This window comes from Poecilia reticulata, chromosome 5 (assembly GCF_904066995.2).
Source record: "Poecilia reticulata chromosome 5, P_reticulata-male-v2, whole genome shotgun sequence".
Lineage (NCBI taxonomy): Eukaryota > Metazoa > Chordata > Actinopteri > Cyprinodontiformes > Poeciliidae > Poecilia > Poecilia reticulata.
In genome coordinates, this window is record NC_088834.1 from 10,588,285 (window position 1) to 10,610,955 (window position 22,671).

The following is a 22,671-nucleotide window of genomic DNA, read 5'->3' on the forward strand; positions in this document are numbered from 1 at the left end:
TCAAAATCCAAACATGTAAATTGTTCTTCATGATTTATTTTCACATCTTTGCAAAAAAAAAAAAAAAAACAATTAAAGAGATCAAACTTTCCTTCTACCTCTTTTGCACTGGTAAAAACCATAGGCCCCAAACCCAAATGCCTGCTGGTCCTTTACCAGGCCCCTACACTTATAGAAAGTGGACCAACCCACCTCACTTCCTGTTTGCTTAGAAAAATAAGAAAACATAATAAAACAAAAGATTAATAAAATCAACAATTATTAACCTACAAATAAGTTCTGTAAATAATACAAAAAATATTCATTTAAGAATAAACTAACAAAATTCAAATGGATAAAGAAAATAATGAATAAATAGCTCCAACAGCTGTTATTAGTTTTTCTCAATGTAAATGTGCATCTAAGTTTTGTGGACTCATTAAAGAGATAAAAATTATCTCCTGTTTACATGTTGTGCCCCATACATCATGTACACAATAACAACTGCAGAAACTGAACAAAAAGAAGAAAAAAAATATCAGTGGCTTGAGCATAAAAAGTTATTTTAGTATGTAAAACATGTGCAAACAACAGAAACCATGAACAGGACTCGCCAATTTTACATAAATAAATGGACTTTGGATTAACACAGAGCTTACAGGAATACATGCTCGCAAGAGCTACAAGGGATCAAGATCCATAAATCCAAAAGCTGATAGACTTTTGCTGGTTGGTCCCAGTTATGTAACTACAGTACTATGTACAGTACTGTACTATGCAAATGCAAACTTATTGATACCTCTTAAACTTTTCTTACTTTGTAATTTAATGGCAGTTTAGGCAATGATCCATCACATACCAAGATATAAATACAAAATCAAAGCAAAAGTAGTCAAAACAAAATAACTAGGGGATTTTTTTCAAGGTAGTTGGTCGCAATGTATTTATTTAATCCATAATTGTATTTCTGTGACAAAAAGTAGGTTCTCTTTAAAATTACAAACATTTCCATATTATGTATATCCACCCTACACAATACAGGCCATTTTACCTTCACTAGCACACAAAATGAGCATGTTATATGTTACAGTGATACCTAATGTCCGTAGGCTTTGAGTGCTTGAAACTGAAGTCACATTTGTTGTATGTGCACACAACATTGTCAAATAAAGCTGATTCTGATGTTAAGGGAAGTGTAAAGTTCATTCAAAGTCTGCTATGAAACGTAGTCAAAGTTTCAGGGTTAAACCCCACTGATCCACACAAAGATGTCTGTGTGTGTGACTCTCCATATCCAGAATCAAAACCAAACACAAAGAAGCAGAATTCAGTTTTATTTTTCCACTAATCTGGAACAAACTTCCAGAAAACTGCACAGCTGCTGAAACCTTGATTTCTTTTAAATCAAGACTAAATGCCCACTTATTTAGAGCTGCTTTTGATTTGTAATAAGTGATATATTGATTAATTCTAGTCTGAAATACATTTTTATAGTACTTCTCTTTATTTTACCACTGCCATGCAAAGTTGATATTTAGGTGTATTATGTTGTTGTTGAGGTGTGATGCATAAATACACTTGATTTGACTCAATTGGTGTTCTAGTAACAAAGAACCCTTGTGTAACTAAACCTACCATACTTCAAGCAAAATAAAACGTATTATAACTCTCGCAGCTTAGAGTGTTAAATACATCAATTTAAATCATATAAAATTTCTACTTTTACAATGTAGACCACTGGCATTACTGAGTATTTCCCCCATTTTGCAAATGAAAGTGCATTTTTTTCAGTATTGTACCTCTGTAAATATTTTTTATTAAACATTCCCAAACAGCACAAAGCATTTAGTTATAAAAAGGCATATATAAAACTGATTTATAAAATTATAAATAACTATAAATCTAAAGTGTTTTTGTTTGGTTTTGTAAAAATGTCCCCAAAAGTCTAAATTCATAAATAAATAAAATATTTGCCTAACATAATTTAAAACATCTCTTAAACAAACTTTAATGAACTATGATAAAACTAGCCTGAAGTTGCATTGTTGTATTGAGTCTTTTTGCTCTGAGAAACTTGCTTCATTGAAGATTTTTTTCCATCCTTGGGGGCAGACAGACAACTGCTGTAATCGAGCTCAGACTCAGTCTGTTCCTCTGCGTTGTTTTTTATAAAAATCACCGCAGAGCAGGGAGAGCTCACATAAATATGTGGGATCAAATGAAAGAAGCTGTCCTAACATTTCTCCTTCACACAAACCCAGAAATGAGTCAGTGTTGATATGAAAATCTTCACCTGAAGGCCCTGGTCAGAGGTCGCTTTCAAAATGTTTTCTTGATGACTGAAGGGCGACTGGCTTCAAGTTTCCCCTGACAAGACAAATTGATTTCTCACTCTCTCCAGCTGTGCTCATGTCTCCTCCATCACACAAGAGTAGAAATAAAAATCCTGAATCAAGTTGGACGAGTCTCCCACTATGACCAACTTAACACCGTTTGATCAAGCAAGTGGATTATTTTCTCTTCAGTACGTCCTTTTCCACAGCTATGCTTTCTTTTCTGAAAATGATGCTGTTGTATGTTTCCACTCTTTTCTCAGGCTCATCAAAGACTGTTTATTTATATGAAAATGCAACATTATATAAAAGGTAAACATTGAAAATGTTGTTTACTTGGTCTGGCTAATGAAATTAGGTTGAAATAAAGCTAATTTTGCTTGAACTTGATGCCTATTTGAATAAATTTTAATTTCTTGTATTCAGTTAATCATGTAACCTGCTATAAGCATATTCCACAGTCATTAGCGCCCATAGAAAATATATGTATAAAAGCTTTTTAAATAAACAGTTTTTGAGTGTCAGAGAACCAAAGATGCCATTTTTCAGTGAGTTTTGAACATGTCTTTTTTGCTTCCCCTTTATCTTGCTCCTCACAGTACCATGTAATAAGATAAATTTAGGTTTCCATCTGACCTTGTTTTTCACAGTACTAGGTATTTTAAGCTTTTCTGATAACTGTAGAGATAGGCATGTTTTAGTCAGAAGATGTGTTGTTGCAGTCTTTACCTGACTTAGAAGGGCCACATATTTGTAACTTTAATTGCATTGTCTTTTCCATTTTCTGAATATGAGATTTTGCTGCACAGCAAATGTAGGAGGTCAATTAAAAAATAGATTTTTCTAAATTTTCATAGTGAGATTACGCTGCTGCTTCAATAATAACACATTGTAAGGCTTTGTAAAAATCTCTACCAGAGTTGATGGTAAATGAGGAGACTGTATGTATATGTTTGATGGTTAAAAAAAACCCAACAAAATCCTCCTAATTAATCATCCTCATAAATATCCTGCAGTTTACATTTCAGCAGGAAATTTGGTAAAAAATGCAAGATTTGGATGTACGACAAGATACTGAAAAAGTCAGAATATCAAATTCGTATTTTGACATCTTTTAAACTCAACAACTGAGTCCTCAGTGATGAGGAACATTACATCTGTTTTGAAATTCATCATCACAGGCAGGGAAATGTCAGAGTAACATTTGGTCAGGGAGAGTTTCCAGAATAGCATGGAGTTATAATCCTGCTTACTGGTATTAAAGTCTCAAATAAAGAGGGCTTTTAGAGATGAAAGATAGAAAAGACAAAAAGGGACAGGGAGGAGGAAATGGGAGTGATAAAAAAAAAAAGAGCAGAGTCATTTCCACTGAGATCACATCTATAATCGGAGGTCTCAGTTCAGCAGAGATTAAACTCCACAGTTTGGGAGACTCAGCAGTTGGAGTTTCCCTCGGCTGACAGAAGCATAACCTTGGATTTCTTTCACCAGCGCGGCCATGTGTAATCCTCTCTGATGTAATATAGGGGAAGCTCTGGCGTCACGACAATGCTAACTTGATTGCTTCTCCAAGAGGATTATTAAGAACGAGCCCAAGTGTAAATCAATTTCAGCCTCTGGTGCTGGTTCTGAGCCCAGGCACTGTGCAGAATTCAGTCATGACGAATTCAATTTTCTTTCCACTTGCTCTATATTTGTTGCTTTCATTAAAGTACTCTGCTCAGAACAAACAAGTTACATAAGAAAAATTAAGCAAAAGACTTCTGTAGTCCACATGAGTGATGGCAGGAGGACAAACCCTTCTGTGTTGATTTATCTGGTTTATGGCAACCCTGAAAAGTTGCTAAATTTGCAAAAATCAGACTCTGTTTCATTATATTTTAAGCTATGCCATGTAAATACATGAAATTACCGGTTGTCAGTAAGCGGAAGTCAAAATTAATCTAATCCCGCTCTTCCCTCTGCGTCAGCTGCATGTGATGGATTTGCTTGACCCATTTTCTATAATCTGGCGTCACTGATGATAACAATAAAAACTAAGTAAAGAAAGTAACGCTTAATCAGATGAAACCAATGATAAACTAAAATTTTAAAACTATGGTTGGGTAACTGCATATTTTTGTGCACTTTCTTTTTCTTTTGTGAGCGCACAATAGACAAATAAATCTTTCAGCAAAAACAATTTACAGGAATACTACCATTTTAGAAAAAGAAATGCAAGTTTGTGAATTAAAACTATACAAATCTAATTCTTGTAGATTGTTTTCTTTTAAAATAGCAGTTTGTAATTTTTACATTATCGAGCTTTCTTTCCTTTCTGTTTAACCAAAGACAAGTTAAGCTAAATATCAGACATTGTGCTTTTTGAAGTCCAAATTATTCAAATCTCTGTTTTACAACACATAGTGGCTAGTTCTCATTCAAAATTCAGACCGAACTTTATTGCCAACTGTACTTATTTGCAAATAGATTAGATGGTCTTGGCAATAATGTTTTCTGTGCTAAATCTATGTCATCTTGTTATTTTCGACAATATGGTATGCATCATTTACTTAAAGCATTTTAAAGAAGTCAAAATTAAGTTTTTCCTGTAAATATTTGGCAAGTTAAGCTTTAAATTATGTTCGTCATTTGATAAGGAGAAGGTCTTTACTTGAAAAACAAAGATCATTCTCTCTACAACTTAAATCTGAAATTTAGGACTGTAGAGCTTGATAGCTGATTTGTCTGACAAAAGTCTTCAAAGAGCCAAAAAACAGAGAAAGTTGCTGATTGGATGGATAAAAAAGACAAAACAGTTTGTGCTGTTTGGATTCCCGCAGCCAGTCATTGTGAGTGTTGTAATAATGACACTAACTACGTGGTAATTCTGCGTTCTCTCTCAGTCTCACAAAAAACAATGGCTTTGCATATGAGTCTTGCTCCACCTGGTGTCTCATAAGGCATGAACTGACAATCAGAAAGGAATCAAATCATCCTTAACAGTCATATTTTAGATGCTATTAATTTGTAATTAATGTGACAAATAATTTTAAAAATCTAATATGTTATTGAAGAATAGATTGAATCAGCTTTAAGTGAAAAAGAATCTGGTTAACCTAAAATAAAGATCAGATTTTCTACAGCTTGTTTATTTGCATGCCTTAGTGAAAGCCATTGTGTGTAGAGAAATTACAAAGACTCAACAATGTCCCAACGCCTCAGCCGAAAATTTTTATATTTTCTCTGATTTATTCAAATATTTATTCAAATATTTTCAGTGTAAATAACCACTGTTCATGCTTTTCATTCAGTCTTGAAACTGTATTGCCTGAAATTTGGGTAAACCATGTCTACCTCTTCTTAGATCTTAACTTCCCTTACCTGCAGACGGTTATTCCTGCCTGAAGCCCCCACCATGTCCCATTGGCTGCAGGACTTCTTAGGGACCTTGTAGTTGATGCGACTGCCAAGGCCTCCCCCGACCTCGTCATACGGGTTCTCGTTCAGGTTTTCAGGCAGGTTGCTGGAGCTCTGACTCCGGGTGATTGTCGGGACCACTCTGGGATGTGATGAGCTTGCTCGAGTCATGGAAGCTGCAGGAGACCCTGGGACCATGAGGTGACTTGACTGGGAGGTGGAAGAATTGGGCGTAAAGGTGAATCCAGAGAGAGGCAGGGTGGGGAAGTGGTTTTCTCCCACCACTGTGTTCCTCTCAGACCTCTGGAAGGCACTGTTGTAAGTGTTAAGGTTTTCCATGGACCGGTACATGGGTTTGTTCACTGCGGAGGAAATAAAACAAGAGCTCCAGTTTGTATTTTTTACAATTTTTTCCACTATTATTGAACTTGGTATTTGGTACCAAACATTACCCTGACTCTGCTCATTCCTGCCGGTTCCTGTGAAGCTGGGAGAGAGTGAAACTCGGGGCAGCATGTTGGAGTGCAGCGAGACAGAAGTGACAAGGCGCTGGGGCGAGGGCATCGGTGTGATAGGAACCTCAGTCACATAGGTAGCAGGGACATACAGGGGCTTTGTTTTGCTGGCTGCACCGATTCTGCGCACCTGTTCAAGAACAAAGTCAAGATCAATGCTTTTGCTGTTTACATTTGAATAAATTCAGCCAAGCCACAACAAAACCAACCCTGTTGTGCCATTTCAGGCACAGGATGTTAGGAGAAGTGTTTATAGAAGAATCTAGATATTTACATACACTGCATAAAATACTTTTTTCATTGTTTTCCTTCACTGTCTGACATTAAATCAGACTAAAACTCTCATATATAAGGCCAGTTGTATTTTTCCAAGTTTTCTAAGTGCCAAAATAATGAGAATTTTTAAAAGTTTGTTTTTATCCATTTTTTGAAACTTGGAGGTTTAAACTTTTAATAAACTGGGTGGTGATGAGGTAATCTTCGTGAAATTATAACAGCCTGTGTTGTCTGTCCCAGATAATTTAAGAGCAAAATATGAGTATCAACTGCAAAACATAAAAAGATGATTTGGTGAAGTTGATGAGAGTAATTATCAACAGCTAGCAGCACCTATACTGCTACGTGGTAAAATGTCATACAAAGAAGAAGTTGTTACTCTAAAAGCAGCATGTAGAGGCATATTATGGTTCGCAAAATGCACTTACGGACAAAGACATTAATTTCTGGTGAGATGTCCTGTGGCCTGATAAAACTAAAATTTAAGTATTTGATCATAATGACCAGCGTCACATTTACATCATCCCAACTGCAAAGTAAGGGTAAGGTGATATCATGCTGGTATTTAGCGAATAAAAATCATTTTGATAATCCTAGCTAATCTAAAACAGGGGAAGTTTAGTCTGATTTAATGTCAGGCAGTCAGAAATAATGGTTCTGTGTCCTTTTATATAGTGTATGTAAATAACTAGTTTCAACAGAACTGAAGTATTGAAGATATTCCTGTTTCAATAGCATTTGTAACCAAAAATAGCCATATTCTGGACTGATATGAGACAAAATGTACATTGAAATAAACATGTTACAATAAACTAATTTCATGTTTAACTATTTTGACTTAATCTATATGTATATGAATTAAAAAGTACTGTATACACAACAGTAAATGAAGTGGCTGGGCCCAAAAACTGTAGCTTAAGGCCAGTTTAACTGAAGTCATTTTACAAAAGCATGAGAGGAGGAATAGTTTGTCTATAATCAGAGATCCCATAAAAATGTTCGATGTAGCTGTAGGAATGATCTGAAGTGGAAATCTCACTAGCTTTGCCTATTCAGTCATTTGTGTTTCTCAAGTGTTGTGTTGTTGAGCTCTTGGTCTAATCACCTAAAAGCGACCTTGGTCTAAATGGATTCTTTACCTGGTTAAATAAAGGCTAATAATGTGCACAGCTTGCTTCAAGAGGAAGTTAGAAAAGCAGCAGTTTGCTACTTCTGTGAAATTTTCCCATGGATTTGTCTTTTCTTCCATGTTGTAAGCATGGACTTGAATAAACTAACTCCATTATGGTTTCATTCACACCAGAGAAAAAAACAATGTTTTCTCACCTGCCACCAGTCTGCATTTGTCTTCTTCAGGAGAACAAACCGTTCGCCCTCTCTTATGCATACTTGTCGCCCGTCTGACCCTCGGTAGCTGTAGTCATACTGAGCCTCAAGAACCACAGTACCGCTTGGAACCCCGCACACAGTCATCGCGCTGGGGTTCACCACAGGGGCTGCGACAGGTTGTGTCGGCCCCACAGACCGACGCCAGGAGCCAGACAGCATGGTTTTCTACCCAGTCGTGTTCAGCAGTCCCTGCTGGGTGTGCCCTTATGTTTGATCAGCAAGGCAGGTGAGTCTGGAGCCAGAGGGGCTGCATGGTCTGGGGCAGGGAGAGAGTAAAAATACACAGGGATAGACAGATTAGCACAGCTGTCAAAGAGTGCTACAAATCTCACAGCGATGAGCAAGTTCAAAGGATGAGTAGCACATAGTATCTAAACTAAAAATCATTATTTGTAGCTACCAGAATAGATAATGCACTTTTTATGCATGAACCATTTTTAATCAAAAGTTGATGCCCACACTATATGTGTAGAAATATTTAACATCAGAGAACATATGAAGGGAGACTTATGCAGGGAGCTGTGCGTAGCTGTACTAATCTAAGCCTTTTAACTAATGGCTTGGATTACTGGCAGTGAATAAAACCAACAATGAATGCCAGAATATTTGCAGAACAAAGGAATCAAAATATTTTCTCCAGCTACAGTTTTAGCACACCTAGCAGACACTGCATGCAGGAATACAAAACAGGGCGGAACCCCACTTTTCAATTGTCCTTTCATCCCTTCAGAACCAGGAGACCCATGTGAGTGAATAACTCATGCGTTTGGTAGATGCGAGAAGCGAAGCATTCCCAAAATAGCTTCTGTCTCCATCGCTGCACCTGAGCCAGCATCCCTCAAGCTAAACCCTTGCTTTTACCCCGCCAAGACCAGCTTACATAAGAGCAGAGCACATAAGTTTCTGCCCGACACACAGCTTCACATGGTACTTAAAGCATCCAACCTGATGAGCACATGTCTCAAAAAACATACCCAAAGAGACAAGAACATCCCAAAGTACCAACAGTCCCAGTCATACCATGTCAGGAGGAGGGAAACGCTGGGCAGGACAAGACAAGGTGAAAAGAAGAGCAAAATGTCTAAATGTGAAGAAAAAAAAAGACGAAACAGGGAGGTATGATGGAGCTGGTGGAAGAGAGGTCGGGGACATCCTGGCGAACCTTAGTAACCCCACTCATATTAAACCATGGGAATGAATGTGTAACCTGCATGGCTTTTAAAAATTACAGTAAACCCCATCTGCACAAGAGTATGAGGATAGAGGGAGAGGGCACGTGTGGATAAATGGAAGGCTATCACTGACATGATCTAGAAACAATCCGTGTGTCGCAGGACCGTACTTTGAGACATAGCATAAAAAATCACAGGTATAATTTTATAAATCTTAAGTTTGTCAGGATCTGCAAGTGATGCACAGTTCTATGGTTTGCAGTGCCCTGCAATGGAATTCATACACCTTGACCTTTTTCACATTACATCAACATAACACTATTGATGCTTTTTAACAGGAGTTTAATGTGACAGACCAACACAAATTAGTGCATAATAATGAATAAGGAAAAGGTTTCCTTAAGAGTGTGGTGGACATTTATTTACACCCCCTTAATTCGACGTCCCTAAATGAAATCAAATGCAATCGACTGCATTCAAAAGACGCCTAAGTGATAAATCTCAGTTTAAACGCAGCTGTTCTGAAAAGGCTTCAGAGATATGATAAGGAACAGTAATGAACAAAAGCATCATGAAGACAAAGGAAAATAGCAGACAAATATGCACATATAAATATGCACAGAACACTAGAGGAAAATGAACACTGCACATTGAACAAACCAACCCTAAGAGTTTGTGTAGATGGTAGAAAAATTATGATGTGGGAATGCTTTTCTTCAGCAGGGATGGTGCAGCAGCTGATCAGAGGTGATGAGATGAGGAGCAAAGCACAGGGTAGATCTTGGAAGCAAACATGTTGGAGGCTGCAGAGGATGTTCACCTACCATCAAGATAACAATCCTAACCATACAGACAGAGTTACAATGAAAGGTTTCAGATCGGTGCATTTTCTTAAGCTAAAATGACCCAGTAAAGACCTAAACCCAGTCAACAGTCTCTGGCAAGACTTGCTCATAGATGCTCTTAATTCAATCTGACTATGCTGGGGGTATTTTGGAAAGAAGAAAGGACAAAAATATGCATGACACATTGTCAGTGTGCCACACTTTTGTAGATCTAAAACAAATGTTGAAAATCATTGACAATAATTTGTGAAAGTCAAAATAAATCCAATGAGCTAAAAAAAGAGACAAGAATATTTAATAATAGACAAAAATATTTTTGCAAGGTATTGAATGTAAACTGTGCTTGTAAATCAGGAAATATATATCAAAAAAATAAAAAATAAGTCATTGAAATCGGATCAGTCCCTTTTATATAAGACCACATTGTATTGCAACTGCTCTGAAAGCAGCTTCACTGTCTTCCTGGTTGTAGCGCTCTCACTCGTTTAAGCCATGCAGATGAGAGCAGAAGGGACAGCGGCAAAAGTTGGAGGAACAAGACGAGCAAGAAAACAGGAAACTGAGAAGACACGTCAAGGTTCAACCACAGTTTGGGTCATATCCTTTCCATCTTTGAATTTGCTCTTCAGATGCTCTACGGCTTACTTACAGCTGGTAACAGCTAAAGTCAAACCAAACACGAGATATGTTTTTTATTCATCATCACAAATTAGAAAACTGAAACTACAATTACTCAAAGTGCAGCTTACGGCTGATATTTTTCCCTTACTATTCTCCAGTCTACTTTCAGTGAGATGTAATTTACTGCTAAAATAAAACAGAAATAACTGCATCATATTCTTGTTTGAAAAGAAGAAAGACACATAGCTTGCTGCAATACCTTCCGATATGATCCGTCCTCGAAGAGTTCTTCTCCAGGCACAAACAGGAAACACATCAGTGACACTACTACACACCTGTTTGCCTTTTCCTGTCTTTCTTTCTCGATACACGTGTCAGAAAAGGAAGAAAAACTTGCAGACTAAGACTACTAAATCTTACGGCTACAAGCTTGCGTCTACATTAACATTTGTAAGACAACCTTACCAGCAGAGACAAAAGACATCTGCAGAGGCATATACAATTTTCTCCTGCTGTGTTTAAAAGAAGTCAAATAAGTAGAATCATTTGGTTTTGCATGTTTCTGGGCTTTGATATGATCCTCTCAAAAGGCAGCTCTGTCTGCCAAGAGGAGTGAAGATGCGTCTGTAACGGTGCTGGCCTTCGTCATTCTGTGACTCAAGATTTTAATTATAGTAGTTTTCTCTGATTCACCACAGTAATGTTAGTGGACATTTGGCTAAAGGCAAATAAAATCTCAATGCAAATGCACCATTTTATCACTGCAAAAACTAAACTCCTTAATCTTTAAGAACGAATTAGTGTAAAATAAATAAATAAATAATACATGTGATGAGGATGCAGAAAAGAGGAAATAGGGCAAGACTGTGCTTCTATTTACAGAAGACTTAGCAGCATAGTGGGGACTGTCGTCACACATCCCCAACATAGAGAGAAGGCCATATGGTGTCAGAGACAGACCTAATGGCTGCTGAGAGGCGGGGGCAGCATAAGCCAGGAAGTGAGGGCATGGGGGCTTACGACATGCCAACAGCACTAAAGGAAAAAACACATAGTAAATAAAATATCAGTGAATGGATAAGCCCTAACAGGGAGCGCTGTGTGGGGTTTATTTGTCATTGCTTTTGTGCTTCATTTCGGTGTTTTTGCATGTCAATATTGCATGCTTTTCACAAATAAAAAGCTTGCACTTTACGAATGCAGGGATGCAAGATAACCAGAGTACAGTACATGCCTCACTGTCTGAGAGTACTTCTGTGTCAGCAAGGTCACTGATGCATTCTGTAGTCAAGATAAGACTGAAAAACATTTTACAACCCATGGCTAGAATGTCCTCTTTCAGGAACTCAGTCAGTTGTTTTTGATTTTTCTATGATGATAATGATGATGATTTTATTAAACAGCTGAACCTTCTGGCTTTGCAAAACATGATGAAACATGAAAGACATTATGGCATTCTTGTCATTAATGTCAGGTATTTTTTTCAAATAGATTTGAAAAAATAAAAAAATAAAATAAAAACCACATTAACCCAAAAAATGTTGAGGTTAGCAAAGGCTTGCAAGTGGTTTTTACAAGGTACGTTTCTAAACATCAGAAATCTTTCTCCAAACCTTCCCCACAGTTTAAAGAGTTGTGTAGACTGATGTAGTTGTTTAAAAGCTGCCTGGAAAAGTGACCAAAGTTTTCTCTGGCTATATGGCAAAACTGGTCCTAACTGGTCACACTGTCAGTCAGCTGGCTGAAATAAGGCTGCCACTTTTTTCCCTTGCTTACAAGACAGACAAATTCTGCCTTTTGGGAATATTTTTGGATGGTAAACTTAGGTAGAAAATCAATGTGTGTATTACTTTTATTAGGTGACAATGTTTTAAAACAATAGCAAGCTAAAAGTGCACATCTGTTACTCCCAGTTTAACTCTAAGAAGAACAGAACAATTAAATAACATTCTACACATGAAGGAAATTTATTTGAATACAACTAAAGTTGTGGAAAATTTGATACATTTATTGAAACTGAAAATAATAAATAACTCTTATGCATTATTAATACAACTAAAGTAATCAATGGAGTATTTTAATAGTGGATAACTGTGGCTTCACCGTTTTAAATAAAACCAAGTTTTACATATTTGTTTAAAAATTACCAGTAAATACCATGAAAGTATGATAACTTTACTCATGGTAGCCAGAATGTAAGAATCTCAAATCGGCCATGCCAATGTAAGAATCTCGCATTATGTTTCTACACTGCAAAATGTAGAAGCATAAACCAAAAAAATATCGCAATCAACAGTTTGTTGCTTCATCAGTCAGTTTCCAAGCTGACGGAAGAGCTGTGCAGGATGCAACAGCTCATTTCTGCATGCAGCCTTCTTTAATTGCAGTCTCATTTGCATAATACAACTTCTGCAAGTGTTAGAAAAACTCATTACAGGACAATCCTTTACCTTTGCTTGATCTGCAAAATGCAGTACTAGTCACTGTCACAATGTGATCTCATTTGTTTAAAGCATGTTTTATAAAACCAGAATACATAATTCTGCAAAAGTAGTGATTTATTATTGTGCTAGAACAGCGGTGGGCAATCCTGGTCCTGGAGGGTCGGTGTCCTGCAACTCTTAGATGTCTCCCTGGTCCAACACACTTGAATTTAATAGCTGAATCACCTACGAAGTGAAATCAAGTTCTCCAGGGTCCTGCTAATGACCTCATTATTTGACTTAGGTGTGTTGAAGTTGAGACACATCTAAAAGTTGCAGGAAACCGGCCCTCCAGGCCTGGAGTTGCCCACCCCTGTGCTAGAACATGAAACAACTGACTGATACTCTTATAGAAGTAATTCCATACATTTTTACTACCACATATTCACAAAAGAATAATGATTCAGGAAAGGATGGGACAGAAAAACTAAAATTGACACAAGCTAGCAACCCTTCCTGCAGAAAGCAAATTGCATTCATTCATTGTTCATGCATGCACATGCATGCAATTACGTACATACTTAATTCTGTGCAGAAGTAAAATATCCAGTCCCTACACACTACATTTGCTGATGTATTATCCAATAGTGTAACAAAAGGTAATATTAATTAAACAAAAAACCTTGACTGCTTAGGATTCACCCATGCAAATAGATCATAGTGGAACTTCATCAACAACACAGTAATCAAATAAAATAGAGCAATACTAGACCAATGCAATAACCAAGTAAATGCTGCAAAACATCAAAGGTGATTGACTGACCTATTGACGCAAATGCAGTTGCCTGGTTAACTGTGTCACTGGAGATCAGTGAAAAAATGGATTGACTGTTGATGTTAACAGTGAATTAATTAAAAAATATTGTAGGTTTATTATGCTGCCTAACTACTTTTAATAACAGGAAAGATTTTACGATATTGTAATATTTGTACACACAGGTTTAGACCTAATACCACCATCGTCAAGTCGATAAATTTAATGCTCTGCAAAGAGGTTTTGTGGTTAACTGCTGGCCGAATGAGGTTTCTACCTACAGCTTTTGCACACAAGGTGAACGGGTAGCTTACCTTAGCATGCATGATATTTTCTAAATGTTATTAGCTCAATCAGCTACTGAAATAATATAGTAACTGCAGTCATGAGAAAAATAGAGTGCCCAAAAAAAGTCTGAGTTTTTTTTTTTTTACATACTGTATTTGGACATGTGTATTTTCTGTAAATACAATATATCGTTCTTGTACCGATATATGCTTAATTATTGAGTTTGTGTAAATAAATAAGTTCGTGTAAAATTGAAGAAAAGATCAAAATGCAATTTCTGTTAAGAAACAGAATTAGATCGCACACACAATCTATTCCCATGTGAAAAATTACACATAAACAGATTTTACCTTCTGCAGATTATTAGAACATTCGTTAGCATTTTGAAAAAGAGGCCTGTCTTGTTACATCTCAGGTATTTTAGTTCTGTGTTCTGCTGACGCAAGAGTGAATATCATAGTAAAAATGAGCTGTCTGAGGCTCAGTGGTAAATTTGGGCCCTTAAAGTTAAACAAAAAATAAACATTTTGCTGGTTTGTTAATTGCACCTGAGGAACATATATTACCATCTGCGGAAGATCAAAATTTAAAGTACAAACAACAAGGATTTGTGGTCTCTGTCCTGCATGCTTCGTGTGAAAACTATGAAAGAGGAAAACAGCTAAAGAAGCAAAAATTCATTCAACAACACAATAAATTAAGAAAGGATGACATCAGAAAAAGATGTACATAGCATGTCAGATGACGGCAAGAAAAGTGAAGAATGACAAGTCAAATAAGAATAAAATTCCACATCTAATTCTCCCCTGCAGCTCCATGTCATTCTCGATAAGCTACGTAATAACTGCCTTAGCTAGCTCAAAGACAAGCCAGTGAATGACAGGTTTAGTTCCCACAGAGATTGTTTAACGCCGAGCCTATCAACCTTCATTGCATGACAGGAATGAAAATGAAGTACAGACAGGGCATTGGTGAAGGGCTTGGTGTCACATCATATCCATATTCATCCCATATGTTTGAAGTCGAAAGAGAGCAGCTTTAATAATCATGCCTACATGCTGTTCAAAGAGACGAGACATGGGAAGAGAAGGAATATAGAGTGAATGAGTAACTTCAAAGGGTTTGATGCACACGCTCACATAGACACATGGAAAACACTCATATGCATGAGCGAGGCGCTTTATTTACATATGAAGCTCTATTACCGAAGGCGTCACAAGGAAATAAGGGGAAACTTTCCACACATGAGACTTTAACCTTAATTACCGCACATGAGTGTCAGACAAACAAGTTGTGCTCATGTTCTTCACAAGAGCAGGAATGAATCCTTCTTGTGCATGATTACTGTTAGCAAACCACTGCCTGCTAAATTTGACTTTTAGCCCAATCTGGTGGTGCTATGATGCTTGCGATGTGAAGTGTTGCATCACAGCACACATTCTGGATTTACAAAAAAAAAAACAAAAAAAAACAACGGAGTAGGTCATGATATAAATGTGAAGCCAGCTTAAAAGCTTTCAGAAATCAATCCTGAAAAAAAAAAAGTAGTACTTTCTCTACGCACTTATCAGCTGTAATATTATGACCTCCCACCGAGTACTGAGTCTGACAGAAGGGTCAGTAAAAACAAAAAATGGAAATCGCATGTTTAAACGTTTTAAACAATTAATGAAGACTGAGATATAAGAACTCAAGTTATACCAGAAAAGCTGAATCAATGGTCCCCTGGCATTTGAGATGTTTAAGTATTTTAAAGTTAAAGGTACCTTGTCTCAGTTTATATGGGGCTACTCCAAACACCAAAAATACTGGAAGAGGATAGTATATTAGTTACTAGTAGATATTACTGGGTTACAAGTGCCATATAATGCAAAATACTATCTAGTGTGTGTGTATTGACAGACAATTGTCTCTTAAATATTGATTAAATTTGGAAGAATTATAGCTTTCACATGAAGAAAATGGACCAAACAACAACTATGTGGGTGAAGGAAAATATGTCCTACAACATAATGGAGAAACTGACTGACATTGTCAAAGGTGAGGCACAGGAGTTTGAAAACATATGGAAACCTCTATTGAATTTCTTGAAACACAATAATGCATAATTCAATTAGAACTATTAACGCATAGATGTCTTTTTGGTAATGGGTCTATGTTTCATAATATTATACCAATTTCTGACCCTAAATCTTAGTGTCACTGCTTATATCAAGAACAAGCAATGTTTTTCAGTCTGTCATCCAATTTTGGTGAGCCTGTGTGAATTATCACCTCAATTTCCTATTTTTATCTCATACGAGCGGCACCGTGTGTGGTCTTCTGCTGCTCTTGTCCATCTGCTTCAAGGTTTGACATGTTGTGCATTCAGAGGTGGTATTTTATTTAACATACCTGAAATGTAACAAGAGATTATTACAGTCACTGCTACCTTTCTGCTATTCTCCTTTGACATCAACAAGGTATTTTGTGTGTAATGCACTGCTGCTGATTGGCTCATTATTATTGCTATTATTTGCCAAATCTCTGTAAAGTCAAGAGACGTCTGTGTGACTATCCTAGAACATCAAACGTTTCTGAAAATGTATAACAAGCCCAAATATCAATTTCACATTTGGTCATTTAAATCCTATTTCCCTCCATTATGCTGCTCAATTTGAACTTCAGCAAATCACCTTTATCATGCCTAGACGTGGAGCTGCCATGTCATTGGCTGATTTGCATTGGTGTTAACCAGGTACTGAACAGGTGCATCTAATAAAGTGCACTGTAAAGACACAGTATTCAACCTACCATAGAAAAAAAAATCCCTTCATGTTAAATATTTGATTATTTCACTCTTTACCCCCAAAATAAATCCACTTCCAGACTTAAGTACAGAGCCGCTGATGAAAGCCATGTGACGAAGCATTCACTTTCTCTGTGGATGTACAGTTATAACTACCGGCCATGATGTCTCTCTCTTCATATGAAACATATGCCTCAAGCCAAAACAGCCTTTCATCCTCCCAAAGCCATGCATTATTAATGTCAGGACCAGAGAGACTCACCGAAACACACATTGCGTTTTCCCAGTGTGACGTTTGGCCGCCAAATGTGTGTATGAATGCGTGTGTGTGTACACATATGCTACCAAACATGTAGGCTGAATTCTTCCAGTGATTAGCTGAGTAAACTGTCAGAGGGCCAATCGAATGGCAGATGATGACAGTGAGGCAGCCATTGGCTCAGACTCATTATTTCCACTATGACAACAACCTCTGTGACCCGTTGCCATCACTAGTGTCTCCACTGTGTTTTTTTCACCTTGTTGCACATACTAATATTCCACGTGTGATGCCATCATTTCAAGAGACTGACTGCTGACGCAACACTTGTGTTTACAATGAACCCTGGAGCTTCCATTGACGTGTAGTGAACTTCTTTAAAATTCACTTCAATAATATTCAACTTCCAGGTCCCTCTTTTTCAATATAAACATTAAAAACAACCTGAAAAATAAATAAATAAAAAAATAAGAAGCAAGACATTTGCCTTTCATGCAAAAATACAAAACACCGCAGAATTGTCCAGAAGGCATTTTGAGCTTTTGAATAAAATTCAATCAAGGATTTCATTTTTTAATTCACTTAGGAAAAAAGGAAGGTAAATAAATAATACAGCTTGTATCTAAAAGTAGTGAGTTTATTTCAGTTTAATAAAAGCAAAACATCCTATCCCCACAGCTCAATATTACTTTAAAACAGCTCATATTCTATACAATATTTAGGCAAAAAGTACTTTCATTTAACTATAAATATGGCAAAACAATCTAAATAATTAATGTGTTTTCAGTTTGAAATGTAAGTAGTAACATTTACAAATGAATCTCTTCTCTTAGGTTGCACTGTTATTCTGTCCATTTATTTTTTCCTTTTACCGTGCTATTTTTTTTGTTGCGTTTTATCTTCATCACAACATAAACAATCTAAGAAAAAATATCATTCACCTTACAGAAGGAGACTTTCAAAATAAAAAGTGTACACACTAAGCTTTTCCTAATAATGACACCATAACCAAGCAAATGACACTTACATTTTCAATGGGTCTTAAAACTATTAAGACCCATTTATTGTTTTATTACATTCTTTAACTTAAAAAATTTAGATACATTTCCTTATAACTTGAATGAAATGTTTTGAGTATTCTTTAGTAAGCTTCTCACAATAGTTTGCTGAACAGCTGCAACTAAGTCAAGTTTGTAGGCAGCTCATCTTGCATGTCGTTTAAAGTTTCTGTGGGACTGAGATCACGGCTTTATGTTTAATGTCACTGACTATTTAGAAGAATTATTTGCACCCAAGTTTTAACTTCCTGGCTAAGATTTAGCTCCAAAATCTTCACAGAATGTCTTATGTTTTTTTTTGTTTTCTATGTCCTGATATAGTCTGTCTCCTTCCTGGACATGGGACAAATGTGGAAGCTTTTTTGACTTTCCCATCATGTCATGAATTTGTAGACAGTCAGAATGTTTGAGGTGTGCCTTAAAATACATCCACAGCTATGTATTTATTAATAAAAAATATAAAATAATTAATGTTCCGTTGTTCTGTGTGGTATAAAAAGTAGTAAAACATTTGTATTCCTAATCAAAATCAACATAATCATGGTCCTTCTCATATGTGAATGTTGCTCGAACATTAATGCAGGCTACGTTTTAAAAAAGAAGTTCCAATGGGCAAAACCAAGCAATTTCTCTGGTTTTCACCTGAAGTAAAAAAAATACATAAGCCATAAATCCTGAATGATTTTTTTATAGAATAAAAAAATAAATACATTTTCACTTGCTGAGCTGCTGGGTCGTTGGTGAGCCTGTGGGAATGTGCAGTACATTGATGTTTCTAATGAAGAGTGCTGAGCTCCATTGATCCACCAGGGATGAGAGTGAGCTGTCAAAAGCTATCAAGCAAGTCGAAGACCCACTTTCAGCTGCGCACAGCCGAAGTGAGCATGGAGCTGAGGCACAAAGTAAAGGAGCTAGACCTCCGATTCCAATGGCGCTAACACAGACAGGCATCACTTTTTTCCCCTAGAGGGATAAAGGGTTTATTTTTTCAACTGGGGACAATTTTCCTTGGACTTAAATAAAGATATAAAAAAAGTGAGAAAAAGCTCAAACTTTTTACTATGCGCTACAGAAAATTAGCGTTTTCTGACTTCACTTTTAAATTTGCGAAATAACATTTTAAATCATGTCACAGTCAATTATTTTTGGAACTCTGAAGACATTAATAGCAGTTATTTTGTCAGATTGACTATGCTTCTCAACAAAAATAACTGATATTAAACATAAAACAACTCATCTGGATTAAAGCAGAGCAAAATAAGTAGTAGTAAATCTATGTAAAATGAAATGAAAATCAGCTGATGAGTCTTCAAAATCTAACACACGATGATAATACAAAAAAATCATCATTAATTAAAATAATTACCTGACAGTAACTCAATTTAACTTTTTTCTCATAACCTCCTAATAGCCCTTTTTTAAAAATTTTATATTTTGATGCTTTTCCCAACTAAGATCGCAAGTGATAATATTTAGATCCACGCTCTGAGGACACCAGTCTACAAGAGACGCTGCTCTCTTCTGCTGCTGTGCATGGTTCACACATGCTGCGCTGCTCTGGATCTAAAATGCAGTCATCACTCACACGGCGGTTTGTTTCTTCATCTAATTCAAGTGAAAATCCTTAAAACCGATCTCCAAAATGCAGCCCTAACTATGATAGTACTTCTCCTGTCTTTTCACTATTGCTGATGGCATTCACTTCTTGCTTCTCTCCTCACTTTCTTTGTGCATGTAGACAACATAAAAAATAATACCTTATTATCTTGTAGTAGCTTTCGGCCAGTGACTGTTAGGCCAATCCTTGAGTAATTTGACAAATAGACGCCCTTCCTTTAAAATCATTTCCTGCATGACTTCACTTCAAATGAAGCTATATCTCTGACGAAACTTTGCTAAGCAACAGATGAATCAACTACGGGGGAAATCTGTCGGAGACAGTCTCAGTTTTGTGAATATTTTGTTTTGTCTTTTCCTTATGTCGCACATTTAAAATTCAATTCAGATAAATGAATGAATCTATGCCTCTTGTTCTCAAGTCTTTTCCTTAAGCTCCATCCATTCCACCATCAATTCCCCAGCCCTGTTTAACAGATGCGTACTCACAGCATGATGCTGCCACCACCTAGGCTTAAGGTAGGGATAGTGTGCTCACTATCCCTAACTAACACATGCTGTTAGTTTCCCACCACACATCTGTTCTAATTGTTGTAACTTGACAAATAGTGGAAAGGTTGAGGTGTATGACTACTTTTGCATGATCTGGTATCTTTAAAGCACTGATTCATTCCTGAAGTTAGGTGTCCTTTAATGCTTTGATGATTCATAGGTCAGGGCTGCTGCACGGCTTAAGAAAGAAACAGTAGAATAATAATACTTATAAAAGCGTCGAGGTGAATAGGAATGTCAAAAAAGTGGACTGAAAATGCAGACATCCAAAGAAAACCTTAAAAAGAAACCCTTCAGAAAGTCTGGAGAGTCTGTGCTACATATAGGCAAAGGATTTAGTTCATACAGAGGAGAAGAAAATAAATTTGTGGCGGTTAAAAGTTTTTCACCTTTCCAATTATAGTAAAAGAAAAACAAAATCAGAACCTCTGGCTTAACATACTTGAAAACAGAAAGAATGAAGAAAAGCTGGACGGAGGAAATTTATAAAAGCCATGCGAAGCAACATATTCAGATCAAGAAACAAAAGAGTAACTAAAATGAACACCAAAACAGACAAACCCGTATGCAAAAGGTGGCATTTGCAAAGTTGTGAAAAAGGACAAGAATTCACTTAGCACAGGTTCAGCAGTGTAGTCTTTGGCTTCTCTAACAAAGAGGTATGAGGAGGTTTTGCTGACCTACATCATCTTAATATTCCCACACAAGTGGCTGTATGCGAGAGACCAGGAAATGCAACTTAAGGTCAGATATAACAGACTCTCAATATCTGTGTGGCTCTAGATCCACAGCAATGTGTGAGGGGCCATCATGCTATTATGGGGTGTTTGTAACTCTGCGCCCTGTACTCGAGGTACAGGGCGTTTTTAATCAGAAAAGTTGCAAATGGCATTAATCTTTCAAGCATGTGTCGTCATAAGCTGGCAGAAAGAGAGAAAATCTCCAGCTTTGCAAGGACTTAAGAATGATTATGAAACAACAAAAATGCAATGCGTCAGGCGAGCAGTTTCCATCACTCACTGTGGTTAACCTGTCCATACACTGGTACGGGTGAGCTTTGCATGCAGATGCATGCAAATATATCTGCACAAAATATGGCACATGTAAAAGAACTCTTATCAGTGTGGGTTTAAAAAAATATGACAAAACAATGAGACCATTGTTTCTGAAACATTACAATGTGAGGAAACGGGACATCAGTGTCTGCAGGACAAATGCATAGCTGTGGTAATAATGATATAGCATATTATATGTAACTGTAAGGGAGGGCTGAAATGGAAACTTTAAAAAGAAACTCCTCCACAGGAAATGTTTGGAGGCTAAAAATGCATTTGTGGTTTCTTTTCAAAGTACTAAGCAGTTGAGAAGCAAAAGACTCTGAGTAGATTAATATAATCGTGTGGAAAAAATGTGTTGTCGAAAAAGTACATTTATTTTTTGCAGTAACTGTAAACCTGCGTGCAAGACCTATATGACCTGTGCGACCTACGTAAACCCAGCTTTTTGGATAATGTGTACCATAGCTCAGGACATTTGAGTATTAATATAACTTTTTTAATCCAATCTTAAAACCAAACTCGGGTTTTAAATTTCAGTCAACTTTGAAAAACACTATCAACTTTATTAAACGTTGCAATTAAACTTCTTTTCAGAGAGACAGTATGTTAGTTTATATTAAGAATAAAACTGAAGAATGTACATTTCAACTGAAGGATGAAAGATACATTTCTTCGGAAAATAAAACATAGCATAAGCATTTACACAGTTCTTGCTTTCCTGTAAGCAACACTGCACAACTCACCTTTGAAGCAGCAGTGACAGCAACGCCGTGACAGCTCTGTTGTGTTTTGAAGTGAACTGCCCAGAAATTTGCGTATGCCTCCTATTAAGTTTGCAGCGCCTTTCTCGTAGATATTAATAACTTCACATAATTGGGCTAATAGAGACGCAGAGGGAGTACCTCGCCGTGCACTTTTGCAAATTAACTGCAACTCATGGGAACTAGTGACATTTCCATCCCATGCTGACAGACAGACCCTTCCTCGCTCTTTAAGAGGATAGAAAATAGCTTACGCTGTGTAAGATTTGCTGGTTTGTGATTGGCTGTTGTCGTCGAATATAGTTTTGGTCAAAGCCAACCACATTACAGAAAATCCAGAACTTGAGGTGAGCGTGTTTATTTTCACGGCATCGCCCGGCATTCCGTATACATGTATGAAAAGTCATAACACCCGGCGGTGCTAACCTTAATACGCAGAACAAGCCAACCTAATAACGTGACAGCCATATTTTACAAAAAGGATTATGGGAGATGTAGTCCGTTGACAGAACTAACTCTGCTTA

General features: G+C 36.8%; 1 protein-coding gene across 10 annotated transcripts in view; it reads right to left on the bottom strand.

Annotated features, from left to right (window-relative positions):
* The window catches only part of arhgap9 (Rho GTPase activating protein 9), a 56,378-nt gene extending 33,823 nt beyond the window's left edge, over positions 1–22,555 (bottom strand). For 9 of the 10 annotated variants that reach the window (XR_001776639.2, XM_081607005.1, XM_081607003.1 and 6 more), the window contains exons 1-4: positions 22,130–22,555; positions 7,829–8,147; positions 6,164–6,356; positions 5,676–6,073 (exon numbers count right to left, since the gene is read on the bottom strand). Coding sequence is in view for 9 of the 10 variants with exons in the window: in XM_081607005.1 (XP_081463131.1) it covers positions 5,676–6,073; positions 6,164–6,356; positions 7,829–8,050 (813 nt within the window). In the remaining variant the exon portion in view is untranslated. Of the gene's footprint in view, positions 1–5,675; positions 6,074–6,163; positions 6,357–7,828; positions 8,148–10,788; positions 11,101–22,129 lie in introns of those variants that run through there. The other variant, XM_008408463.3, reaches the window with a different exon arrangement.
* Positions 22,556–22,671: the final 116 nt, after the last annotated feature.